Source organism: Martes martes, assembly GCF_963455335.1.
Source record: "Martes martes genome assembly, chromosome: 15".
Lineage (NCBI taxonomy): Eukaryota > Metazoa > Chordata > Mammalia > Carnivora > Mustelidae > Martes > Martes martes.
In genome coordinates, this window is record NC_137903.1 from 46,814,931 (window position 1) to 46,842,395 (window position 27,465).

At 39.4% G+C, this 27,465-nt stretch overlaps 2 protein-coding genes across 3 annotated transcripts in view; one reads left to right on the forward strand and one right to left on the reverse strand.

Annotated features, from left to right (window-relative positions):
• Positions 1–8,710, forward strand: part of TPR (translocated promoter region, nuclear basket protein) — a 67,158-nt gene extending 58,448 nt beyond the window's left edge. For both annotated transcript variants that reach the window (XM_080823877.1, XM_080823878.1), the window contains 6 exons: positions 1,180–1,286; positions 2,468–2,563; positions 2,690–2,846; positions 4,765–4,883; positions 7,796–7,891; positions 8,515–8,710. In XM_080823877.1, the coding sequence (XP_080680003.1) occupies positions 1,180–1,286; positions 2,468–2,563; positions 2,690–2,846; positions 4,765–4,883; positions 7,796–7,891; positions 8,515–8,570 (631 nt within the window). In that variant the 3' untranslated portion in view covers positions 8,571–8,710. The remainder of the gene's footprint in view (positions 1–1,179; positions 1,287–2,467; positions 2,564–2,689; positions 2,847–4,764; positions 4,884–7,795; positions 7,892–8,514) is intronic.
• PRG4 (proteoglycan 4) lies at positions 8,665–26,174 on the reverse strand. Its single transcript, XM_080823879.1, has 13 exons — positions 26,165–26,174; positions 25,496–25,594; positions 22,655–22,777; positions 21,267–21,386; positions 18,237–18,383; positions 17,541–17,660; positions 13,386–16,073; positions 12,670–12,747; positions 11,506–11,642; positions 10,876–11,032; positions 10,216–10,413; positions 9,610–9,735; positions 8,665–8,859 (listed from the first exon to the last, which is right to left on the reverse strand). Exons 2-13 carry the CDS (start codon positions 25,566–25,568, stop codon positions 8,762–8,764), a joined length of 4,065 nt encoding a protein of 1,354 aa, XP_080680005.1. The 5' UTR covers positions 25,569–25,594; positions 26,165–26,174; the 3' UTR covers positions 8,665–8,761.
• Positions 26,175–27,465: the final 1,291 nt, after the last annotated feature.

The window sequence follows — 27,465 nt, forward strand, 5'->3', positions numbered from 1 at the left end:
ATCATGATCTGAGCCAAAGGCAGATGCCCAACAAACTGAGCCACCCAGGCACCCCAAAACCTTTTTTTAAGGTTATTTATTGATTTGAGAGAGAGAGCATGCATGTGCACGCAGAATCAGGGAGAGAGGGGAAGGGAGAAGGACAAGCTCCACGCCAAGAGCAGAGCCTGAGACGAAGCTCGATCCCGTGACCCTGAGATCACAACCTGAGCCGAAACCAAGAGGCTGATGCTCAACTGACTGAGCCACCCAAGTGCCCCTATCAAAACCTATTTTAAACTTGTGCAGTTAACCATAACTCATCTTGATTAACACAGTTTCACAGTCACTGTCTGCCCCTCCCTTCTGGAAGTCAGCCTGTCAGAAGCAGACACCAATAAACAGGCTCTGAATGACAGCCAGTCAGCAGATTCTTGCATAGCTCAGAATGCAAGATTCTTTTCTAGTAGGATAATTTTATGAAAATAAATTTTAAAATCCACCTGAAAGAGAATGTCCTTAACTAAAGCAATAATGTTGATGTGGAAAAGAAAATAAAGAGTTAATTACAGACATAAAAATCCATAAACATTAGTGACTGGGTAGTGAAGAAAGGTAGGGTCGGGAGTGGGCAAAGAGAGAGAATGCTGTCTTATATCCTAGATTGTGGGCGGGAAGATGGATGCCAGTGTTAGTAGAACAGGGGAAAACAGGTGTCTAGCCAGCTAATAATAGAATTTTTCTAGACTTTGGGAACCATCTTGTGAGCTCTTTCAGATAAGAAATGGGCTAGAGGTGACTTGATTGATCTATGACTCAACAGTGAAAACTAAGACAAAACTTTGTCTTACGACTTCATTCTCTTTTTTTCTGGTGCATCTCATTTTAGATTTGTGTTGTTTTTAGTGTATCTACATGGAATTAGATATCCAGCAGATTCAGGAAATGTGAGGCATAGTTCAAGAGACCTGAAAGTTACATGTAAATTGCATATATATGAATCATGTGTAATATTATTAAATTCATTCACAACTCATATTTTGAGAATATTATTACAAGGATTTCTGTATCAGCTTTACTTCAGTCTGGTTTGTTTTCCTGCTTTATGATTATTCTTCCTTCTCTTGTATTGTTTTCCCTCATTGTGGTTTAAACAAGGTAACTTTAAATTTTATCTTAAGTTCATTTTTTTCTCTTTAGTTCCCCACAGGTTGCTGGTGTCCCTAGATTCCGGTTTGGGCCGCCTGAAGATATGCCACAGACAAGTTCAAGTCACTCTGATCTTGGCCAGCTTGCTTCTCAAGGAGGTAAGTAGATAAATAAATGCTTAGATCTCCCGGGTTCATGAATATTCAGTAATAAGCTATTCTGATGGGATTTTTTTTTTAAGTGAGCAAATACAAATTTTTTTAAGTTGGTGTCTAATTCCTATGCAGATTTATAGGAGAAGCTATATTTACAACATGTTCAATGTTGTTTTACATATAAATCTTACCTTTTCAATGAAATTCTCAGTTCTTTGAGCATAAAGAGTAGCTTATACATTTATTATCTCTTTTGGCTCCTAGTACAGTGTCATATGTCTACTAAGTATTTAGGAAAATTTATTGAACCAATATAAATACATAGGTACTATGAGCCATTTTAAAGTTGTTGGAAGGAATGCAGCATATTTTATATTTAGTTTGATACTTAACATTCCTAGTTAAATGTATAAAACTAATTAGATATTTTCCACGAACATTAAAAGTAAGAAAAAAAAATACTTAAAATATGTGGAATAAAATGACCCCAAAATTAAGTAATGGTAGTTGGTTGTTGAACATGAATAGTGCTCTTCGTGGAATTAATTACCTTTTAATCCTCAGTCAGCATCCATATAACCAGGTAGATTTGTGGGAAGCTATATGGCATTTTATTAAGTGAGTGAGGAACGCATACTGCTGTTCCAATAAGCCCCAAATAAAGATTAATCTGTGGCCCTCATATAAGTCATATATCTTTTATATAAATTTAAATTTTTGTATGGCTCTATTTTATAGGACAATTAAGGCTTGGAAGACAAATCTAGGCTTGAATTGGAATTCTACTATTTACTACCTTTGTAACTTTGGGGAAGTTAGTCAACCTTCTAGAAATTCCAATTTCTTTAGCAAAAAGGGGAAGAGTAGTATCTTATAGTTCTGGTGAGTAGACTCTAACATGGTACCAGATTCATAGTTAAGTACTCAATAAAGTTAGCTTTTATCAACCCATAAAGAGCAGCATTTTAGGTATTTTTTCAAAGGATACTGAATGTTTATAAACTTAAAGGATGTGTTTCAATTACGTTTATATTTTTGAAAGATTGATTTTTGCCTGATGGGCGAATTAGTGGGCTTCAGCAAAATTGGGTGTCTACTGATTGCATGTTTTTCTTTCAGATACCTGGCATATTGACAGTTCTGTGTTCTTTCAATCATTCATTAATATTTAGAATTGTCTTTAGGTTTAGGAATGTATGAAACACCCCTCTTCCTAGCTCATGAAGAAGAGTCAGGTGGCCGAAGTGTTCCCACTACCCCTCTACAAGTAGCAGCCCCAGGTAGGTACCACAGGCAGACTAATAGATTATGTGCTTTAGTGGTAAAATGGAAAACCATGTGACACCTTCTGGCTAAAAATTAGGTAAACCACCAAGTTAAAGTATTCTTTTCTTTTCATTTTGAAGTGACCGTGTTTACTGAGAGTACCACATCTGATGCTTCAGAGCATGCCTCTCAGTCTGTTCCGATGGTGACAACATCCACTGGCACTTTATCCACCACAAATGAAACAGCAACAGGTGATGATGGAGATGAAGTATTTGTGGAGGCAGAATCTGAAGGGTTGGTATTTACTTTATAATTTCTGCTTTCTTTAGACTTTGACACTTGTTTTCCTTTAGCCAGGAAACAGTTTGTTGAGCTGTATTTTTAGTAGCATCCCATTACAAAAATAAACCAAGCCATACATTTTGGAAGACTAATTTTTGCATATAGAAATATATCTTAGTGCTTGGATGTTATTACAGCAGACAAGTAATTTTTGAAATGTTTATCGCCCTGAAAATTACATGATGTAGTCTAGAAAAATGATTTCTTTAAAATCACTGATACCTTTCAATTCATGTAACTGCTTGAACTTTCTCTAAGAAAGAAGTCTTTCTGTGAAAATTAGGAAATGACTAACTTTCCATTTTGTAGTGGGCTCTCAAGTGAACCTCACTTACTCTTTCTTTATGTGCATTTAGGACTTGATGTCTGAAATACTAACTTCTTAAAAATTAGAAATTTTCTAGTAGTTTTTAAGATCTGATTGCATTTTAACACATCAGTTATAAACAAAGTTTAACAAAAGAAGTGTTTTATGACACAGCTTCTGGATTTTTTTTTTTTTTAAGTCAACGGGTATAGAGTTATTTCATGCAAAGAACCACTAGACACTGGTCTTGGTATTTAGCTTTCAAAGCAGAACCTAATTCTTTACAAAATAAAAAAGTTGGACTATGTAGAGGCACAGCTAGAAGTAGAAAACAGATTTGCTAGGTAGAGCTCAAAGATTTTGTTTTATTTAGCAGTATTTACTTGCATAATTATAGACCAATTCTAGTATATGAGGAGAAAAAGCAAGCCCATTATTATGCTCTAACAGAGTGCTGCTTAGTTTTGGGGGGACTACAGACCCTGCTAAGAATACCAGCTGCCATTAATTTTATATCATGTATGCAAGTCACTTTAGATATGTCATTTCTGGGGCGCCTGAGTGGCTCAGTCATTAAGCATCTGCCTTCAGCTCAGGTCATGATCCCAGGGTCCTGGGTTCAAGCCCCGCATCAGGCTCTCTGCTCAGCGGGAAGCTTGCTTCTCCCTCTCCCATTCCCCCTGCTTATATTCCCTCTCCCACTGTCTCTCTCTCTCTCTGTGTCAAATAAATAAGTAAATAAAAAGATATGTCATTTCTAACCTACACAAAATCTTTGCAAAGTATTCCATTTTACAGTGAGAAAGCTCAGACTCAGAACATGTTAAAATAACTTGCTTAGGGCACTGGTAACTGGTTTAGACTGGATTTGACCTGTGACTTCAGCTCCATGCACTTTGTCCTTCAGTAGCACTTCTCAACTTCAGCAGGTAGTCATGAGAGAGAGATCTTTCACAGACGTTGTTACTAATGACTGCCCTGAAGCTTGCAGATGACAAAACTGGAGCAGATTGAACTTATTTTTGGACGATTCTTTCCCTTACTTGTGTTTTGATGTGCTTTATTGAATGGGAGAGAGACTGTTTTATTGAATGGGGAGAGAGTTAACAGCTGTTGAGCCAGGAATTCACGTACCCGCAGCATGTCTCATCTGGGCTAGAGCCCATGGTGAGTTAGTGGTAGGTTGTTTAATTGAGACTTGTGAGTTATTTTAGTACTTTGCCTTCCTAGAAAACTGTTTTGAGATTTCAAAAATCTGTATAATATATCTCATACAAATATTGTCAAGAATGTATACATCCGTTGACAAAAAGAAAAAAATAACAAAAAAGGGAAATAAAAACTAAAATTGGAACATGTCCTAGTGAGAAGAGGAATAAGGAAAAGCAATTTGAGCTGTCTTTTCCCCTGCTCCTTTAAAAATAAATAAACAGTTACCAATATTAAGAGTCTACAGTTTTTTATTTAAGTGATAAACTGTATCAGAAAAAGTTTAGAAACAATTTAGGATATCTCAAGGATCAGTTTTGTATTTTCTAATCAATTTTTGTTTTCTTTTCTTAGTATTAGTTCCGAAGCAGGCCTAGAAATTGATAGCCAGCAGGAAGAAGAACCTGTTCAGGCATCTGATGAGTCAGATCTTCCTTCTACCAGCCAGGATCCTCCATCCAGCTCTTCTGTAGGTAAGTTCCTGCTCTTGAGTACAACACAACTGATACACCAAACTTGTTTGCAAAAGATGATTTTGGTAGTAACAAAGAGATCATTCTTTTTTTCCCCTGAATTAAAAATGGTTTATTTCAGGGCGCCTGGGTGGCTCAGTGGGTTTAAAGCCTCTGCCTTCGGCTCAGGTCATGATCCCAGGGGCCTGGGATCGAGCCCCGCTTCGGGCTCTCCGCTCAGCAGGGAGCCTGCTTTCTCCTCTCTCTCTGCCTGCCTCTCTGCCTACTTGTGATCTGTCTGTCAAATAAATAAATAAAATCTTTTTTAAAAAAATGGTTTATTTCAAAGGGAAATTGTATTGTATTAAAGGAAATGTAGTTTTAAGACTTGGTTGTACTAGAGGTGCCACAGGGCTGTGAGGGATGGGTCAGTGGGAGGGCAGCTAAGGAGCAGTACTTCAGGTTTCCTGCCTCTTTAAAGGAGTTTCTTGTTATTTGTTCTACATATTAGGATTCTTACGTGAGATTTGATTTGGAGAGTTGAAGGGTAGGAGGTCTGTTACTCAAAATATATTTGAAATTTACTAATTAAATAGTTTCTAAGTTCGGCTTTCAAGTTTTTGAAGTTAACTTTGAAAAAGATTATTTTATGTATTTTTCTACAATAAAAATTATTTCTGTGGTACTTTCAAAAAATAATTAACATTTATTGAGCACTTGACTATGTGTCAGACCGCATTCTAAGCCCTTTACATATATTCACTCACTTCTCACATCAACCCAATATGGTAATTACCCATACGGAAATTGAGGCACAGAAACGTGAATACATAGCTAAAAAAATGATGGTCAAGCAAGGATACGAACTCAAGAAGTTTGGCTTCAGAGACTCCACTCTTAAACAATACATTATACTAGCTTATCTGTCTCAAAATTTGTAGGTAGGGAATTACTTTTATTAGTTGAAGAAATACAGTACCCAATCATCCACACTAATTATTTCGAATTATTTATAGCAGTAATTCTCAAATTCTGCCATGGAACCTTCACATTCTATGGAAGACCTGCTTAGTTATTACTTTCTTTAGTCATGGGACTTTGCTATCTCAAGATCTCTCTTGCCTATCAGCTGCTTTTCCCTGACACAGCAGCCTATAAGCCGCTATCCATTGATTCAGATCCCACATCTACCTTAGCTAACAGCTAGTAACTTTAAATGTTTTGTCTGCACAGTTATTTTATTATGAAATACAGATAATCATAACTAGTCTTGCAGTCAGGATTAGAAATAATGTATATAAATTATATAACTCAATGCATTATACTCAGCAAGAAATTGTCAGTTATTAGTAATACAATTGCTGAAATGCTGTTCTCCCAATGATATTCTGATATCCCGTGAAAATTATCTTTTTTTTTTTTTTAAGATTTTATTTTTATTTATTTGACAGAGATCACAAGTAGGCAGAGAGGCAGGCAGAGAGAGAGGAGGAAGCAGGCTCCCCCCTGAGCAGGGAGCCCGATGCAGGGCTCGATCCCAGGACCCTGGGATCATGACCTGAGCCGAAGGTAGAGGCTTTAACCCACTGAGCCACCCAGGCGCCCTGCATGAAAATTATCTTTGACAGTAGAATGTTACATCTTACCAAGGCTTGCACGAGAAAATACGGTTTTTGTTCCCTTTTACGGTTTCTGTAAAATTAAAATGTCTTTAAATTTATTTGATAATATAAAACAATAAGCCTCCTCAGGGGCGCCTGAGTGGCTCAGTGGGTTAAAGCCTCTGCCTTTGGCTCAGGTCATGATCCCGGGGTCCTGGGACCCACATCGGGCTCCCTGCTCAGCAAGGAGCCTGCTTCCCCCCCTCTCTCTCTGCCTACTTGTGATCTCTGTCTGTCAAATAAATAAAATTTAAAAATCTTTATAAAACAGTAAGCCTCCTCATCTGAACAGTTGTTCATTTGGTCAGCAAATATTTGAGTGCCTCCTGTGTCCCAGGTGATTTGATAGAAAGTATTACCAAGGAAATGACTTTTAAGTAAAGACTAGAAAGGGCAAGGGAGCAAAACTGTGCAGTTTTTTGAGGAAGGAGTGTTCCAGATGAGATCTATAGCAGGTATCTATAAGGCAGCGGGTGGTATATTCAAGATCAGCAAGAGGGCCAGTGTGGTTAGAGTACAGTAAGGCCAGAGAGGCAGGCTAGCAGCACATAGGAAGGGGGTAGCGAGGAGAGGCCCAGTAGATCATTTTAATTGCTTTGGCGTTTGTGGGTTTAGAAAGCTTTTAGAGGGCTTCAAACAGAGTGGTGAGAAGTTCTTACTTAAAGATTTAATAGTATCAGTTTGGCTGCTGTGTAAACAAGAGACTGAAAATGTGTAATGAGCAGAAACAAGGAGAAAGTTCGGAGGATATTGTAAATTCAAGGTAAGGACAAGGATGTTTCAGACAGGATGGTAGAATGAAGTTTGTGAGAAGTCAGATTGGGGAATATGTATTTAAATTCGCGCTGGCAAGATTTGCTAATGATTGGATTTGGGGTGTCTGGGAAAGAGGATTCAGATTTGACTCACATCATATGTAGGGGTCTGTTGTTTCCTGAGGGAGGTGATAAACGTAGTTTTTTTATTGTAGTCCCTGCCTGCTAGCACAGTGATACGTGGATAGGCACCAAGTGAATATGTATTATGAGTGCAGTAAATGAATGAAAAAAATCAAGAACTTTTTTTAATAAAATTTTTTTCACTTTTTATCCCTTTTTTTGTTTGTTAAATCTCTTGTTAAAAGTCAAACAACTTTTAAATATTGAAAATAAATGGACACCTCTGCATTTTATCCATGCATTCATTTAGTAACTAGATTTTGCCATTATAAATGCTTTTCTTATTTTTTAATTTGCTTTCTTATATTTTAATGTTTGGGGTTTTTTTTCTTAGATACTAGCAGTAGTCAACCAAAGCCTTTCAGACGAGTAAGACTTCAGACAACATTGAGACAAGGTGTCCGTGGCCGTCAGTTTAACAGACAGAGAGGTAAATTTCTGACATACTGATTACATGATAGGATGTAGGATAGCAATACATGGAACAAGTTTTCTAATCCTTAAGCTTCTAACTTGTATCTAGTTTTTTTTTTAATGTTCCAAGGACTGATTAACTATACATTGAGCATGTGATATTTACTCATCTGTAAGCTTCTTGCAGAAAGACTTGTAAACTATAGTTATATAATGAATATGTGCTTATATTTCATATTTATTCATTTCTTCCTTGAATTCAAAATAAGATTTGGAGAAGCTAAAGTGTTGCAGTACTAGATAGTTATTTGTTACATCCCTGCCTGTTGTTGTTACACTTTTTACACAACAGAATAAAGCTTTGTGACTTTAACTAGTTCAAAAAAATTAAAAATGTTAATATCCCCATGTTTTCTGATGTAACCCTTAGAGATTGTATTCATGCCATGAAAATATTAATCTAATTGTAATAATTTTCAACTGAAGATGTGTGAAATGTCTAACACAGTTTTATATCTATATATCTAGATATTTGATATTGAAAGCAATTTTTATAGTGACCTAGGGTAAGTGAATACTCCAGTTTTGAAGTAACTTCTTAAAAGATGCATTCAGTTTGGTTATTTTTTTCTCTTATAGGTGTGAGCCATGCAATGGGAGGGAGAGGAGGAATAAATAGAGGAAATATTAATTAAATGTCCTGTAAACTGTAATAATTGTGAATAAGATTCTCAAGCCTGTTCTAGTGTAATGATTGTCGAGATTAAAAACATTTTGTATTTAAATTGGTATGCTTCTCTCAACATTCTTTATTAATAAAATGTATTTCAATGTCAAAATTTTTCATTCTTCATTTAATTAGTTGACTCTTCCTTTGCCCGTGGGTCTAAGGACAGTTGTACCAGACATTGGATAAGCTCCGCCCAGAACGAGTGGTAATGACTCTTGCTGTTCTGCTGGGTTCATCGACGTTATAGTATTGATCTAAGTAGAAGAGAAATCATTTTTTAATTAAAAAGAAAACAAAACACCTGAACTTAAAAAAAGTTTGTGTTGATTATTGTACTCAAAGATAGTGTTTATCATTTTAATATCAGAAATGTTTGTCTTAATTAATCTGAACTTTCTGACAAAAACAAAAACAATTGCCTTGACAGATTGACCTGTCACCAGCTTTCTATAAAATTAGGTTCAACTCTCCTTTTTCAACGTAAGAGTTTGAGAAAAACTAAGTCTAAAAAACAATAATTTACTTCAGTTTTATCCTTTAAGTAGAATAACTTAGATTTCTGAGTTTTTCAAAGAAAAGTGCTCCAAGTAACATAATTTAATTTTTATTAATTAAAAACAATTGGTTTCTTAAAAACTTCTTTGTGGTCTTCAGGACTTGTGAAATGATTCAAATAGTATTTTGTGGCACCCAAGACCTTCGTTAAATGCCACAGGTAATGTAAAATATTGTTTTAGTAGCAGTTTTATTCAAATAATTGGATGATTTATCAAATAGGCCTTAATCTCATGAAGGATAATGCAGAACTGAATCACAGCCCATTCAATTTAATTAAAAGTAAAGTGAAAATCTAAACTGTCTTCTTCAGAGCAATTAGAATACGTATTATAGTTTAACTTCTCACCTTTAGTCACCATTGAACACTTGTTTTTGCTTTGGTTATATTCATGTTTTAGAGATTAGAGCACATCTTTAGGAAGCTAAGAAGTTGCTTAATAACTTACTCCTAGAAAAGGCGTAGTAATCATAGCCATCAGGTCTTCTGATGTTGGGCAGTGCTATAGCTGAAGTAACGGCGTTTGGAAATCCTCTCCACTGTAAACTCAGTTTAACTTCATTATGGAGGAAACCTGTAGATTTAAAGATACCGGACTAAACACAATGTGCTGTAGGGAAGAGCAGCCATAAGAATCAGACAGATCTGGGTTTGACTCCCAGTGTGGTCACTGAGTAGCTCTGTTATGTTGGGTGACTTATTTAACTTAGGTGCCTCAGTTTTTGCCCGCTCTGACATGGTACAAATACCTACCTGTTAGGACTCTGCTGAGGTTTGTAGATTTGTATGTGATGTTCTTGGTAAGAGGTATTTGATACATGGCATTTATTACAAATAACAAACCTGAATCAATTGCATTCTTTACTCACAGAAAAATAATATGTACATATTGATCTGGTCATTCACTGAGGCAAATTGATGTTTTGAGTCACTAAGTTTTAAATTATTGGGGCTACTTAGTCACTATTTATATTCAATAAGCTTCATTCTGTAAGATAAACTGTATGACATCTATTTAATGTGTAAGAATTTTTAACGCAGGAAGAAACATTACCTTTTTCTTGATAAGAGACTCTGCTGGGTGAATAGTGAATTCTGATGGTGTGTGTTTGAGAAGGTCCTATGGCACGTTCAAAGCGACGTCTCCTAACCTGTGTTGGTTCTCCATACACTGAATAATTGATAACAGGCCTTCTTCCAGGGCACTTTCTGATGGGTTCCTGTTTATAAATATACTGCTGAACACCGCCACCTATTATGTAGTAGAAAACCACATGTGATGAGAAAACTAAGCTTAATCCCCCAGAAAAGTGGAAAAGAGCTTTTACAAGGTAGAGGAAATGATCAGTGTTTCTCATAAAGTATGTCCAGACATTAATAATGGCTAATAGTCAAGGGTAAAATAATTGCTAAATGCTGAAGAACTTGCTGAATGAATAAAACCAACAAATTGCATAATTATTTATTTAACTTTGTTTGAATTAAATGATGACCTTTATATAATGACCTGAAAATTCAGGTGAAACTGTAATTTGCATGCTGAGAGCTCTGAATATGTTTTACTATCCTCAGTTTTTTCATTGAAAGCAATTTAATTATAGCCATTAAAGATCTTTTGACAGTAAACTCAGTAATAAATGAAAATACTGAATAAAATTTCCCAGGCAAATCAGTTAGAAGTTTTTTGTAATTTTGTCAGTTATTGTAAACATACCTCTCTTGAAAAAATACACAGATTCAGGTCTGTCCTTGTGTTTAGCTATTGAGAGAGCTGCCACTATTTTTCCATTTAGTCCTCCAAATCCTTTTACAATTTGTTTGGGGTACCCGGGATCTTTTATATCATTGGTGAAACGCCAGTACTGGGAATCCTGTTGATTTAACAGAGGAAGTAGTGTTAACATCTTGGAATAGAAAAGTTAGGGATTCATTCTTAAATGTAAATATAGGGGGAAAGTTTTAACTTTGTTAAGTGAATAAATTGGTCTTTGATGTTCCCCAGTTGTTAGCTTTTTATTAAATTTTGATGATAGAATAGTTTAATAAAATATGAAGACCCAGGGCGCCTGCGTGGCTCAGTGGGTTGGGCCTTTGCCTTCGACTCGGGTCATGCTATTAGGGTTCTGGGATCAAGTCCCCCGTCAGGCTCTCTGCTCAGCGGGGAGCCTGCTTCCCCCTCCATCTCTGCCTGCCTCTCTGCCTACTTGTGATCTTTCTCTCTCTGTCAGATAAATAAAATCTTAAAAAAAAAATACGAAGACCCTTCTAAAGTGGAGGTTAAGCTGATTTATGCTCTTAAGATGAAGAATAGCTAGTTGCTGATTTCTCTCAGCGGATTTCTTACCTTAAAGAAGAAAGTTTTTCCTTCACAATTGCATCGAGTAAAAACAGTATCAATGGGAGAAGGAATACCCCAAACTTCAGTAATTTTATGAGGTGGAGATGGTGGATTGAATGGACTCAGCATCCAGAAATAATGACCTAAAATTGAAAGTGGTAGATCAGCCTCCAAACTGAATGAATACTATAACTTATCCCAAAAGAAACCAAAATGAAAAATTAATTAGTTCATCATTTTTTAAAAAAGAGTGTGTTAACACACATTATATGACAAGTTTAGTCAACACTGTGAGGATTAGTACAGAAGTTAGTATTTGAACATTTCTGAGAGTAGATATTTCTCAGGTCTGAAGTTCAGTATAGCCTTTGAAATACTTTTACAGTTTCTCTAGAAAGATCCTTCTGGCTTTGTGAGTTACAGAAAGGCATTTATCTCCATTTCTTTATCTTTTAGAATTGAGTTATAATTCAGTGACTGCTAAAATCTCTTTGGCCTCTATCGTGCTAGTGTTGATTTGTTTCCTTTCGGATTTAATCTAAGTATAAGAGGACTGGACCGGCAGAGAAGCAACATGAAGTAACTGCTGTTCTCCTGTTAGGTTCCCACAGGATGTAGCACTTTTGAACACGTTGCAATCAAGATGTTATTTTCTTTTTTTTTTTTTTAAGATTTTATTTATTTACCTGACAGGCAGAGATCACAAGCAGGCAGAGAGAGAGGAGGAAGCAGGCTCCCTGCTGAGCAGAGAGCCCGATGCGGGGGCTCTGGGACCATGGGACCATGACCTGAGCCGAAGGCAGAGGCTTTAACCCACTGAGCCACCCAGGCGCCCCAAGATGTTATTTTCATATAACACAGCAGGGAATACAAATACAAACCTGGATATCATGTCACTTGATATGAAATTAAAATTTGAACTACCTTTTAATTACTAATGGAAAGAAAAAATTTAGCAGTATCAGTTCAAGCTGTTTTGCTACTCTGATGTGTTTAATTCTGTTAATCCTGTATTTTGGTAATTACTATCACGTTCCCATATTGTGTGAGTTAAGTTCATCAGTCAGGTTCCCCTCCAGAAAGCTCAACCCAAGCTTCCGCTCTCCTTTGGTTCTCATAAATGCCAAGAATAAAATGATGGGCAGAAGAAAAAATATGTGCATAGCTCACCTCGAAATGCAACCAATGTTCCATTGCGCAAAGTAGTCAGTCCATCTACTGGCTTACCGTTGCATAAATTAGTCTCATCTAAAACAAAAGATTAAGCCGATACAAAAGAAAATGAGAAAAGAGTTTATGTTCTTTTCAAATCCTCCCACAGGGCTGTTTCCTCTGTTTACATTTTCCTAAGCTGTTGAAAGGGCTAATAGGAGGTGTGCATATTTCAGAAAGAAAAAGAAGAGCCATGTTTCATAATTGTTTTACTTAAAGGTGATATTATTCAAAAAGTAATGTATAAAAATTGGAATGGGCCAGGTTACCTGATCTTCATGTAAATTAGATAATTACTAGATGTTTGATCCCAACACAAAACTTCATTTTTCAGTTCTGATTGCCCTTTGGAATTGGTTTGGAAAAGAGAAAAATGTTGCAGACTTTTGCCTTGCATTGTGCTCTTATAAGAATACACTCCCAACTAAATTTTTTTGACATTCTGTACACCATCTGTGCATATAGACACAAATGCACTAAATTCCTTATTATTCGATTTTCCAAAGACCAAATAATCTTACGGTGATTACTCCTCTGCTTACCTACGGAGAAACTGTAAAACTCTGTAAGATAATACGTATCAATAGTGAGATACTAACTCAGGGTATTCTGGCCCAGATAAATTTAAGTTAACATTACCAGTTTTAAAACTGGACATAACTGATGCTTATTACCTGAAAGCATGGGATTGATGGCGATGTCTTGATTGGATCCTCTCACCAAGGTACCACTACCTGGGATAAATATAGGGGTTAATGCAGGGGGCCTGGGGATCATGTGAGGTTTTTCTCCAGCAATATCTGCATCTTTATTTGGATTTACTTCAACTATTTCTGAGTTAAGTCTCTGGTTAGGGCTGGTGGTAGTTTGGAGCATGGCTTCCTCTGAAGAGGTAGGGTGTAATGTAGGCATTGTTGATGTAGTCATCTTTGGGGGAGTTGCTGTAGTCTTTGGTTTTCTCCCTTTAGGTACTGTTTTTGGCTTTTTGGTAGAAGTAGGCCTTTTTGGTGCTTTGGTTGGCTTTCGGGGTTTGGAAGTTGACACTTCAGGTTTCGTGGTTGTATCTTTGGGCACAGCTGTGGTTTCCTCAGGTTTATTCACAGTCTCTTCCATTGTAGTTGTCTTTTTTGTTGTAGTCATTTCTTTGGGTGCAGGAGTTGTTGCTCTAGGAGTACTTTTGGACGATGTGATAGGAGTTACTTGTGTGGTTGTACTTGTTTTGGACTCAGTGGTCTCTTCTGTTGGAATTGCTGTCTCTTGGGTTGTAATCTTAGGTACAGCACTTGTAATTTCAGGTTTCGTATGTGTGTCTTTTTCTGTTTTGTCTTTAGCTGTTGTCATTTCAGGTTTGGTCACTTCAGGAGCCTTGGTTACAGGTACAACAGGTTCCTTGGGACTGTTCTCAGGAGCCTTTGGTGTGGGTTCTGCAGGCGTTGATTCAGCAGGGTTCTTGGGAGTAGTGGAAGGAGGCTCCATGGTGGTAGTTGTGGTAGAGGCCTCTGAGGTGGTTGGAGCAGGTGTCTCAAGAGGAGCTGGAGCAGGCTTCTTGGGGGCGGTGGGTGCAGGCTCCTTGGGCGTGGTGGGTGCAGGCTCTTTGGGGGCAGTGGATGCAGGCTTCTTGGGGGTGGTGGGTGCAGGCTCTTTGGGGGCCATGGGTGCAGGCTCCTTAGGAGTGGTAGGTGCAGGCTTCTTAGAGGTGGTGGGTGTTGGCTCCTTGGTGGTGGTGGGTGCAGGTTCCTTGGGAGCTGTCGGTGCAGGCTCTTTGATGGTAGTGGGTTCAGGCTCCTTAGGAGTGGTAGTTGTAGGCTCCTTGGGGGTGGTGGGTGCAGGCTCTTTGGTGGTAGTGGGTGCAGGCTCCTTAGGAGTGGTAGGTGCAGGCTTCTCAGGGGTGGTGGGTGTCAGCTTCTTGGTGGTGGTGGGTTCAGGCTCCTTGGTGGTGGTGGGTGCAGGTTCCTTGGGGGCTGTGGGTGCAGGCTCTTTGGTGGTAGTGGGTGCAGGCTCTTTGGTGGTAGTGGGTGCAGGCTCCTTAGGAGTGGTAGGTGCAGGCTTCTTAGGGGTGGTGGGTTCAGGCTCCTTGGGGGCTGTGGGTGCAGGCTCTTTGGTGGTAGTGGGTGCAGGTTCCTTGGGGGCTGTGGGTGCAGGCTCCTTGGGGGTGGTGGGTGCAGGCTCTTTGGTGGTAGTGGGTGCAGGTTCCTTGGGGGCTGTGGGTGCAGGCTCCTTGGGGGTGGTGGGTGCAGGCTCTTTGGTGGTAGTGGGTGCAGGCTCCTTAGGAGTGGTAGGTGCAGGCTTCTCAGGGGTGGTGGGTTCAGGCTCCTTGGTGGTGGTGGGTTCAGGCTCCTTGGTGGTGGTGGGTTCAGGCTCCTTGGTGGTAGTGGGTGCAGGTTCCTTGGGGGCTGTGGGTGCAGGCTCTTTGGTGGTAGTGGGTGCAGGCTCTTTGGTGGTAGTGGGTGCAGGCTCCTTAGGAGTGGTAGGTGCAGGCTTCTCAGGGGTGGTGGGTTCAGGCTCCTTGGTGGTGGTGGGTTCAGGCTCCTTGGTGGTGGTGGGTTCAGGCTCCTTGGTGGTAGTGGGTGCAGGTTCCTTGGGGGCTGTGGGTGCAGGCTCTTTGGTGGTAGTGGGTGCAGGCTCTTTGGTGGTAGTGGGTGCAGGCTCCTTGGGGGTGGTGGGTGCAGGCTCTTTGGTGGTAGTGGGTGCAGGCTCCTTAGGAGTGGTAGGTGCAGGCTTCTTAGGGGTGGTGGGTTCAGGCTCCTTGGTGGTAGTGGGTGCGGGCTCCTTGGGGGTGGTGGGTGCAGGCTCCTTAGGAGTGGGGGGTGCAGGCTTCTTAGGGGTGGTGGGTGTGGGCTCCTTGGTGGTAGTCGGTGCAGGCTCTTTGGTTGTAGTGGGTACAGGCTTTTTGGGAGTAGTGGGTGTAGGCTCCTTGGTGGTGGGAACAGGGGATTTGGTTGTAGTTTCAGCTTTGGGTGTAGATTTAACAGGAGCTTTGGATGTGGGTACAAAATCTTTAGCAGGTGTTTTCTCTGCACTTCGTGTTTCTTTAGTTGAAACAGTCTTCTCTTTTGTTCCACTTGAAGTCTCTTTTTTTGTTAAAGAAATCTCTTTAGTTTCAGCTATTGTCTCTTTATTAGGTTTTGAAGGTGTCTCTTTGGATGGGACAGAATTAGGTGGAAGACTGGGTTTAGGATTTATTGGTTTGCCTGTTGTAATCTTGGGAGATGTGGTAACTTTATTGCTTTGGGTAGTAGGAGTGTCAGGAGTTGGGGTGAGCTTGATGTCACCGCTATCCAGTCCACTTCCAACTTCATTTACAACTGGTGGTTCTGGGGTAGGTTTCTTTTTAGGAGTTTTTTCCTTCTTGTTATCTGTTACTAGAAAAAAATATACACATCTTTTATTTTTGAGTAGTTTTCTTTTCAATAGTGACCTAAAGATCCCATCCTTATCAACTAGCTGTGTATCCCAAGCAAACTGCTAACCTATAATATGTCTATTAATTTATTTTAAAATGGTGACTACTGAACTTGATCTGATTGGGCTATTTTGGGGAATTAATGAGAAGGGGTGAAAAGCACAAGTTAAAGTCTATACAATTAATGGAGAGAAACAAGTGGCAACTTGGAAATTACCAACATGATCAACAACACTAATTCATCTCTATATGAATGCTCTTTGCCCCTCACTTTCTCCACTCCTCTTACTTCTCATTGCTCAGTGACCCGTCCACCCCCCTGGAAACCTAGTTCCAACATCTTGTAAATTCACTGCACCAGTTGCCTCAGAGGCCTCTACAACTACACCCCAGGAATCTGCTCCAGTCACTCCAATGGTCCCTACTGAGCTCTGGGTCCATACACATGGCTGTTAGCGGCTCTCTTTCCTGGGTGCACCTAAATTTAGCAGCCCACCAGGGGATACAGAGAGGAGATTAGGATGCCATGGCAGCGAAAGAAATCCTGTTAAAACAGGATTTCTGTTTTAGCAGCTGCCCCACAGGTGAATTTCAGAGTCCAAAGAGCGCATCATGAGCTCATCACTGAGATGAGTTCCATTTAGCAAACATGGACTGCACTTCTGTGGTGTGCAAGACTCTCTGGATGATTCAAAGACTATGTATTTGGGTATTCAGCCAGAGAAAAGGCTTCAGGGGAAATGACCACCCAGGAAATAGAGTTCTTCAAAACTCCAGTATCCAAAAATCAGTATTTCCTGGAGAAAGAGAATATATTTTAGAATTTCAGGAAATAATGAAAAGCAGAACAAAGGGAATCTCTTTTCAGAAGGTAATAGCCTAATCTGTAGTACATTCTCTACTACCAAAAAAAAAAGCCAAAATGGCATATAATTTATTAGAAAAATAATAAAAAGGAGCTGTAAAATGTGGATAATAATATTGGCTTTCCCAGAGATTCATATGAAGCTTTAATGGATTAATATTCTAAAGCACTTAAAGCAGCATATAAATGTTTGCAAAATAAGGAAAAATTAAAGGAAAAATAACATTAGGAACAAGGAGAGAGAAGAAGAAAGAAAAATGGATCAGGTGGACAGGAAGTAAACTCAAAAACCAAAACCGAACATCTCTGGTGTCATCTGTGGTTCCAGAGTCGCTTCTCTAGCATCTTCTTATCCTTTGTTTAAAGAATGGTTTCTTAGCTGCTTTGCACTAATTTTCTATAGGAAGTTCTCATTAGTATCTTCCACAATAATTTTTACAAATCTATACACGCCCCAAGTACTGAAATGTCCTCAAATCATTGTTCCAACACACATTGCCTTTAGGTAACTATTATTAATATGGCATTGATATAGTCTTTGATCTTTATCAATGCTCAAACCTTTGGGCTTCTTCTTTAATTCTTTATTAGCAGCTGAATTTTTGGAAGACTTGATTTTCCGAATAGTTGAAGAGGAAGAGGAAGAGGAGGAAGACTCTTGATTTTCAGAAACAGAATGTTCTATAAATCAAATAAAAAGGTTGATCACACCAACTGTAATTTAAAGCAAAAAAAAAAAAAAAAGGAAAGAAAACCGCCAGTCCAAATACAGCAAGAAATAATGTTTACTGAGCTACAAACCTCCCTGTTTTGCTTTTATCAGTAATATAATCAACTCTTCTTTTGTCAGTTAAAAAGTAAGGTAGCTAAGCTCATCATAGATACTAGTAATATAACTATTTTACTTTCTCTCAACTTTCCCCTCTCTCACAGAATCTAATTATTCTGCAGAAAATCACCTGGTATTTTTTTTTTCCAGTGAGCTATGGTTCTTCTGATTTTTTTAACCTACACCCATGCTGGGTTCACTTATAAGAAAAATAAATAGCTGATGGTTTATAATTTGGTTAAAGAAAAATAAACAGCTGAGGGCTTATAATTTGGCTTAAACTTTGACTTAAAAACACATTTCAAAAAGTGTAATGAGCCCTTCATGACTCCCATGATTCCCTTATTCTATGAAAAGTCTTATAAAAAAGTAGTCCACCTACAGCTCGTCCCTCTCAAAACCTTTCATGACATCTGCCATCTTCCTACCTTCTGTTATTTCCTCTGACTCTATCACTTTCTTAGTCTTCTTCTTGTTTGGTGCTTTGGGTGAACGTTTGGTTGTTGATTTGATGGTTTGAGATGCTCCCGGAGGTGGAGGTGCAGTCTTTGAAGATGGTGATGTGGGATTATGCACTGAGGCCAAGCAAGACAGGTGGGTTAACATCCTGTTGACATTCATCAGCAACTCTTAACTGTGGAAGGCACGGATGCACCTGGCTTCAAGAATCAATGCTGGTGAAAACCAGCGTAGGCAGGCTCTTAGCCTAACACTAGTTACTCCAAAGTGATTAATTCTAAAGATGCGCTGCTAGGAAATACTGGTTCTGAAATTGTTATAAGTTATGACAAGGGGCAAAGGCTCAGAAAGGGTCAGAAAACCTGAATTCCAGTCTTAGACCTGCAGGGTGCTACCCTTGTGACCTTGAGCAAATGAGCTAACTCCCTCTTGAACTTCGTTTTCTTGTCTGCAAATTGAGATGTTTATTCTGATGATGATTTCTGAAGGTTATTTCCTGGCCTAAAACATACTTGACTTTCTCAGTTCCATCTCTTCTGCCAATTTTTGTGTTGATGGAAGTAATAACTGCTTGTGAACGACAGGTGTTTGTGCTCTCAGGAAGAGGAATATAATAATCACATTTGTCCTGTTTTCATATTCATTTAAATCAAACGAGGCCAATTCACCTTTTTTTTTTTAATTACAAAAGCTCTACATGAATAGTTGCTCTTGAAAAAAGTTCACACCTTCACATTACACCTTTCTCAAAATCTGTGGCCCTTCCCCAAGTTAAACAACCGTCAATGGTTTGGTGTGCATCTTTGAAATCTTTTCTCTCACATCTGTCTACCCTTTTTATGTCTAGAAGAGAAGGCATGGGACATGGTTTGATCGTTAGGAACCAGAAGAAAAGGAGAAGGACTTCTGAAAGATAAGAAAGCAGAGAACAGTGGGGACGCTTTGAATAGAGAGTCCTGATAAATCCCGCTGCTCTTGCCGAACGTCCCCTAGGAACTCTGGCCAGTGCAGTCTCTAGGAGCTGACGACCACACTCCTTCCTCGGCCTCCCCCACCAAAGAGCTCAATTTGAGAACCAGTTCTGCCATACTAGCTAGTGATCTTTTTTTTTTTTTTTTTTTTTTAGATTTTTTATTTATTTATTTGACAGACAGAGATCACAAGTAGGTAGAGAGGCAGGCAGAGAGAGGAAGGAAAGCAGGCTCCCTGCTGAGCAGAAAGCCCAATGTGGGGCTCGATCCTAGGACCCTGGGATCATGACCTGAGCTGAAGGCAGCGGCTTAACCCACTGAGCCACCCAGGTGCCCCCTAGCTAGTGATCTTGAGCCAAACAACCTCTCGGACCGTTTTCTCACCTACATTTCTTCAGTTCTTGAAAAGTTAAAATTTGGGAATACATAGATGCCTATAAACAGTATCTATAGCAAACCTGAAACAACTAAGGGGTGACTGGTAAGATAGTTTGGTTGCTATTTTTAAAAAATGAAGTAGTGGGGCGCCTTCGGCTCAGGTCATGATCTCAGGGTCCTGGGATCGAGCCCCGCATGGGGCTCTCTGCTCAGCAGGGAGCCTGCTTCCCCCTCTCCCTCTGCCTGCCTCTCTGCCTACTTGTGATCTCTGTCTGTCAAATAAATAAATAAAATCTTTAAAAAAAAAAATGAAGTAGTGAAGCTCTGGGTGGTTCCGTCCTTTTCAATGGAAACCCTGTCTTTGTGAATTCTGTAAATGAAGCAAGACCTTCATCAATTTTTCTGTTGCACGTAAGCCTCAGGTAATCTGACCCACCACCTGGTGGCATAAAGCATTGTCTTTATTAACATGTCCTTGCAATGCTTCATCACTCTCTAACTATCCTCCCTCCCCACCCATCCTCTGCCCAAAATAAAGTCTTGGTTTTTTGTCTCGCAGCCAAAACAATTATCAGGGCACTGAGCAAATATGTATCCTTCATCATGAGATCCATCTGAGAGCTGCAGGAACTCTGCGCTCCGAGTTTTTGATTATGTGGGTGTAGTCTCCATCATTTCTGGAATGCCGTCCAATGAAAACATTGAACAGTTAAGAAAGAGCCCTCAACTATGCTGATTAACCGTTTTTTACCCTATTTCTCCACTGTTCAAAGGAAGCAGGATGTACAGCCTTGTTTAAATAAAATGATATTATGCAAGCAATGCTTATTTTCACCTTTACCTCCACAAATATTGTTTTAAAGGAGAATTTAAGAGTGAACATTTGGTAAAGGAAAGGAATTTGTTATTTTTTTTGTATATTTATTTATTTAATTTTGGGGGAAACTCTCAAGAGTTTTGTTATACTCTCAGAGTATTCCTTTAGAACCTATAACCAGAGAAGAAGATTTTAAAATGGAACAATATCCCTTTTTATTGACTCTATCACACAGAGGGATTTAGATAGAGATGACAATGGACTGCAGAGATGAGAAGACACATACAACAGAAGGTTAACAACTTGATAGGTTTGCCTATAAATTTGCCTATAAATTTAATGTCTTTAACTCCTAAACTGACTAGTTTAGGGAGAAACTGAAAGTGTCATTCTGTCAATATACACTATTCAATATATATTCAATATACACTCAAAAACACTAAAACCAAAAATACAGCTATCTCAAAGCACCACTGACTTTGTGGGGTCAGCACCATTAGGATGAGACAAGAAGTCACTGAGTGAGCTTGTTACCATTGACTTCACCTGAAATCGGACCACACTGGAGGAAAAAGCACGTCCAATCAGCCCCTATCCTCTCTGTTCCTTAACCAGCCATCTCTGGCTCTCCCAGAGCCAGGCAGTGCTGTTGGAAGAGGCGTTCCTTCTTTAATTCACTCTTGGTGAAGCAAAATTAAAACGAAATGGCTGTTAGTAAAAGCAAGTCCCTAGGTGGAGTGCACATTAGACATCATCAGCGAAGCTAAGGCAGGTGTGCAGGTTTGTGGCCTAGAGAGATGCTGAGAGACGCTGATTGGCACCATGATGCTTACCTTTTCCACAAAAATTCTCATAATCAGGACAGCACTTGCCATACTTCTTACAATCTGAGTCACAGTCACACTCCCTCCCTCTTGCGAAGGACTCGAAGCAGCGGCCTTTACAGGAAAGCTCTACCCAGAGCAAAACAAAACATTACAGATTACTGATCTGCAGCCACCCCCACGTTCTGATCACCATTCCCCACCTGAGAGCCGACTAGAGTTCCGGAAGTGTATTTCTGAGTCTTTCATTTGGAATTTGGAAAACAGGTGGTTTTCCGAGTAGAGAAGCCAAGAAATATGATGACTCAAAGAAGCTTTACTTGCCCTTCAAGGCTCCAAGAGACACCCCAGTGCTGTCTCAGTCATTTCACATATGCACGATGGGAAGGTGGGAACCCTTCACATGAAATCCTTCCACCCTCCTCCTCGCACCACCACTTTGTAATAGATGTTTATTAAAGGAACTTTCGGACCTCACAACAATATTCCAAAGAGCTGGCTTAACATGGATGGGTCCCTGTTTGGGCTCAAAAATCATTTATAAAATGCAGAGACTTTTATCTGACAAACTGAGCAAAGTGTAGAGTTGAAAGATTTCAGCCTAATTCCGTGGCATGAATTATGCCTACTCATGTCAAAACAAGCCTTGGTTAGAAATTCATTTACCAAGGCCTCTTTAAAGTGATTACCTTATAGGACACATAACTGTACAGCAATATATTTATCAACTTCATGTGCAAATTCTAAAGTGAACATAACTCTGAACCACTTTTAATCACAATTTTCAAAAGTTGGAGATGAAATGTCCCTGTGTCAAAAAAAAATGATCCAAAATGTGTTCAAGGGAAATACCACTCATACTTTACAATTCAGAGCCTTTGGGTTCTAACTGAAACTCCTCATGAAACACGCTTGCTTCATATTTAAAGCGCCCTTTTTCAGGTACTCTAGAACATTCTCCTATCAAAGAGTCCTACAGTAGATAAGCTTATTTTATATGCATGGATTCTTTTGATGAAACTCTTGAAGAAACCCAACACGAAGCAATTACATCTCTGATTGGTAGTGAGTAATTCCTCACTGCTATCTACTTAGTGACTCCAGAGTCACAGTATTCTCTATTTAAAAGAAGACATTTTGCTTGGGACTAGTCAACAACCTTGTGCACCTGACGGATTTCCAGGCTCCCCTCCCCACCCTCCCCCTCCCCCGCCCCCCGGAGGCACAACCTTTGATACCATCCTTAGGTACAGCACACTGCAACATGAATGCGAGGAAGGGAAAGGCACTGGAGCAAAAAGAAGCACAAGAACGTGGAAACAGCACAGCAAGGGGGTGCGAGGGGACTCCCGGAACGGTGTGGCGAGACGGGGGAGACACTAGCTGTCGGGACTTACCCACAGTGCAGACTTTCTTGAAGTCAGGGCAGCACTCCATGTAGTGTTGACAGTTATAATCACAGTTGCAGGTGGCGTCTCTAGAATACCCTTCCCCACATCTCCCTGCACAGCTCGGTAAATCTAAAATTACACAACACTAGCGTAAACATGGCCAAACCGCATCCCCGGAAGGAAGAGATCTCATGAGGGGGGATAAAGCCACTTGGCGAGGGAGAGTTTTATCCATTGGGAAAGGTCGGGAATGATGGGCAGCAATGGGTCCAGAGGACCTTAGCCTGATCGCTTACGTGACCTTGATCGTGCCACTTTATGCTTCACTGAGTGAGAAGATAAATACACTTTTGAAAATTAGGCAAAGTTAACGGTTTTGCAAAAAGTGGGTGACATTCCTGGGGGAAGGGGGGCAGCTACGGCTCTCCTGAGGCGGCCACAGAGGAGGACCAGTTGACCTTTATTCAGCCTCTCTGTGCTGGGCACTAAGTCGTACGTTCTCTCTCATGTTTATGAAAATGTTGCCAGGAGAGTATTAGTAGCCCCTTTTGAGAGATAAGGAAGCTGAAACACAGAGACTTTAATAACCAGCGGGACACCCAGTTAAGACTTCCAGGATATATGTATTACAGGTCAATTGATACCTATTAATTATTCATATTGAATTCTTTCACTCTCAGAAATGTCCTGATTTGGATAGTACACTATATGGTCACCTAGAATCTGAACTCTGAAATCTCTGATTCTAAAGCCCACACTTTGTCCACCCAATCACATTGTCTCTCATCTCTCATGTTGAGTTTAAAGCAAGCTGATCATGCCAGCAACAACTTCCCTAGGCTTCCTCTTCTTTTCGTTCGTGAGGATAACCGCTTTCTTTAAATGCTGAGGAAGTCACATGCTTCCAACCACAACTACAGCAGGTACAAAATAGGTTAACTGTTCAATTAGCACCTGGGCTTGAGTATAAAGGTCAGAGTTATTCTGGGTAAAACAAAATGAAAATACAAACAAAAGTGTAATGATCCTCAAATGGATTTTTAAGAATCACTTGGAAGGGGCACCTGGGTGGCTCAGTGGGTTAAAGCCTCTGCCTTCGGCTCAGGTCATAATCTCAAGGTCCTGGGATCGAGCCCCGCATCAGGCTCTCTGCTCAGCAGGGAGCCTGCTTCCCTTCCTCTCTCTCTGCCTGCCTCTCTACCTATTTGTGATCTCTGTCTGTCAAATAAATAAATATAATCTTAAAAAAAAAAAAAAGAAGCACTTGGAAAACACCTTCCTGAGAGAATAACCACAAAAATGTGACAATGGAATCCATCTCTGGAATGGAAACCGTCAGGTGCACTGTCCTAAAGCCATACGGGGAAGTTGAACCACACTGGAGAAATCTCAAAATAATGAGTCCGGGGAAGTTTAAGTCTTCGTGTACAAAGAAAATAGTAAATGTTAGGACAACCTTCACAACTTTTTGCATACATATGTGCACGATACAATGCATATATAGTGTATGTATATAAATACATATATTATATATATAAAGGAAAAAGAGTGAGAAGAGGTTGAGAAGGCAAGACAAGCAGACAACAAACACAACATTAAAGGCCATCCTTTTGTAGTTAGCAGATTTCTGAAATAGGACATCAGTTACCTTTATAAGAAGTGCAATTCTTTTCATAGATTAAATGACTGTCCTCCTTTTATTGTTGTTAATTTTAATTAATTTTAAATTCATTCATTTAAAGGAAAGTAAAAGCATTTTAGAGAACAACTGATCTTATTACAGAGGAAAGGTAGCTTAGGAAATGCTCTCAGTGTTGTGAGCCTAATCATACATCACAAGAGAGCAGAGGAGTCTAGAGATACACGGTGGCCATCATTCCTTATTAAATATTCACGTCTGCTTTCATGTGTTTTTCCATCTTATCTAAGTGATTCTGAAACTATGTCCATGGCAGGCAGCTATCTCTCATGCTTAGGCTGGTGGGAATTTTAACTATTTTCCTGGAAGTGTCTATTTTATAAATATAATTTCACCATAATAATCCTGCACCTTGATTTTTCTTTTCTCCTGTTTTGCTTATCAAAGAAAAAAAAAAAGGAAACAAAGATCCAACACTTGGTATTATTGTCACTCATCAACTTTGATCGCATGCTAGAGACTTGGGCTAAGGTGATTGCATTGAATTTATCTTCACATTCTCAAAAATGAGTAGCAAGGACTGTTCATCCAGGACTGACTGTTTTTGGAAGACTGAGTAGTTCAATGTCATAATATATAAGATGACATGTATGTGAGTGTAAGTCCATATCTGGATGACTAGTTCTTGTAAGAAAGACAGAACTTTCAAGATTAATACAAAGCCATTTGAAACTTTGTAAATATTCATTGTTACATGATACCTAGTTCTACATGATGCCATGATAAATCATCAATAATTTATGTGATGTAAAAGACTAGTTAAATTTATCATACACGGAAGCAAAAATTACATGTTATTTCAACATTGTTCTTTTCAGTTCATCTAATGATACTCTATCACACTAGCACAGTTGTATCCTGTGTCTGTGTTTTGTTGAAATTTTGGAAGAACCATAAAAATAAGGAGCACAAAAATTATTCTACAGGAAAACTCAAAACTTAAAAGATTTCATAAGACATCAGAAAAACGTGAGAATTCCAAAATGCTTATAAAATATACCACATCTGCTTCACATAATTTTAAAATTGTACATTAAGCTCAAACAAATACATGTCTTTAGAAATCTATTTCTTTTGTTGTCATAATGGTCAAAACAGAATGATTAGCAGCAGCTGTTAAATAAACGTCTCTTTGATGGTTAAGGTACCTTGAGAAGAAACTTGGTGAATCAAGAAAACAGAAAGTAGCAGCAAGTATATGGGAAGTATTTTCCACTCCATGGCTGTTTCCAGGTACCGAGCCCTCACTGAAAAGAAAAGAAAAGTATCAAAACTGCTCTTTAATCTCACCGCTACTTTATGCCTGTGTTACTTACTCTTAGTAATTTTTAAAAGGAGATTTAATGATAAAACCATCCCACTCTTGAAACAAGACTTTTAAAAATGATCAGCCTTAATTCTATCACAAATATTTGGCCATTAGATTTAATCAGATGCAGAAAAAATCATTAAGTCACCATCTCGATCATGTTACCGACCACTTTAATACTTTTGAATCCCCGCAAATGGAAAACAGCCTGATTTCAACACTATTTAAACTACAGCATATACTTACAGTGCAAGGTTTAAATCCCAGCTTGGGAAAAAAAAGAACCAGCTTCAGTAAAGTGTAATTTGACAAACACAGAAGTGACCATTCCAGCTTTCCCTTAACTCTCCTATGAGCTTCCAACAGGTGTACTGCCGAGCTGTGGTCCTTTTCAAAACTTTCCTACTACTATCCTTATAAACCTTTTTCAAACTCCTTGACTAAAGCATATCCCTACTGAATTGAAAACACATTTAATTCCATGAAGCAAGTTAACTTTGACACTTACCCGTAAAAGCAATAATGAGTTTTTCCAGTGTCCTGGAAGTCTTATATATCAGTGCAAATAAATTGGGATGAACCAATTAGTCCAAAGGTTAGACAGGATCAACAGTGACAACCTATGAAATCAAACTTTCCTCATTTGTTGGAAGAAGGCCCAGACAGCTAGACTTAGGCAACATCTGGAAAACACTTCCATTAAGAAAAATGACTACTACAAAATAAATTTAGAATTATTGGCCAAAACACACTTCTAATTTCTGAGTGAAATGAACAAATTGTTCTGAGATGGTAAATAGTCCTGGCAAGTCTTGACCAGCATATCAAAGCACCGGTGTCTGAGTAGTCAAACGCTGCTGTCCCTTCTTCCTTTTTTTATCCTCCTCCACCTCCCCCGGCCACAGCTAAATCTAACAAAGAGTGATTTTGAAACTTACCTACTGTTCGTCTGTGGCGTAAATTTTCTTAACTTACACGATTAAACCAAATATATGTTTCTTGAGTGTTTGCATTTTCACTGAGCACCGAAAATACGCTCTAATTGCCCGGAAGTGGATGGTCCACTCTGTGGATTTCTCAGCTTCCTCTACCAAGAAAAACCCTGCTTCAAAAGTGTAGATTTCTCCCTTACCCCCTTCATTTAAGCACAGCAGCATTTGGGAATGGTCTTTGAAATGACTAATTTAGCTTCCTTACCCCAGAAAATGTCAACTCTCATCTTGCAGAGCTAAGTCAGCTCTGTTCAAGGTTTTACCTCAGTTTGATAGGAAATGTTCCTGTCAGAATGCTCTCTCCTGGGACCCCTGGGGGCACAGTTGGTTAGGTGCCTGACCTTGCTTTTGGCTCAGGTCATGACTTCAGGGTCGTGGAATCGAGCCCCTCGTCAGACTCAGTGTGGAGTCTGCTTGAGGTTCTCTCTCTTCTCCCTCAGCCCCTCACGTGTGTGCTTGTGCTCGCTCTCTCTCTTTCTCGAATAAATGAATAAATCTTTAAGGAAAAAATATCCTATCTACCTGTGAAAGGCCTAGCTTGTGTCATACTACCTCCCTGAACCTTCCCAGATCAACCCCAGTCACATCCAGAATCACAGTCAACAAAGGTACTGCCTTTCACGGCAATTATCTGTTTGTCTCTTGCCCACTCCGACGGCCACAGACCATGGTTTCCCCAAGGACAACCAATGCCTGTGCCTTCCTTCCATTGCCAGCATGTATTCTAGTGCTTTACCGAAGTTCTGGCTCTTACCACGTACTCGTCCAACCAAACAGCTATAGCCCTAGTGTAGTAGATATTTGGTAGGTACTGCGT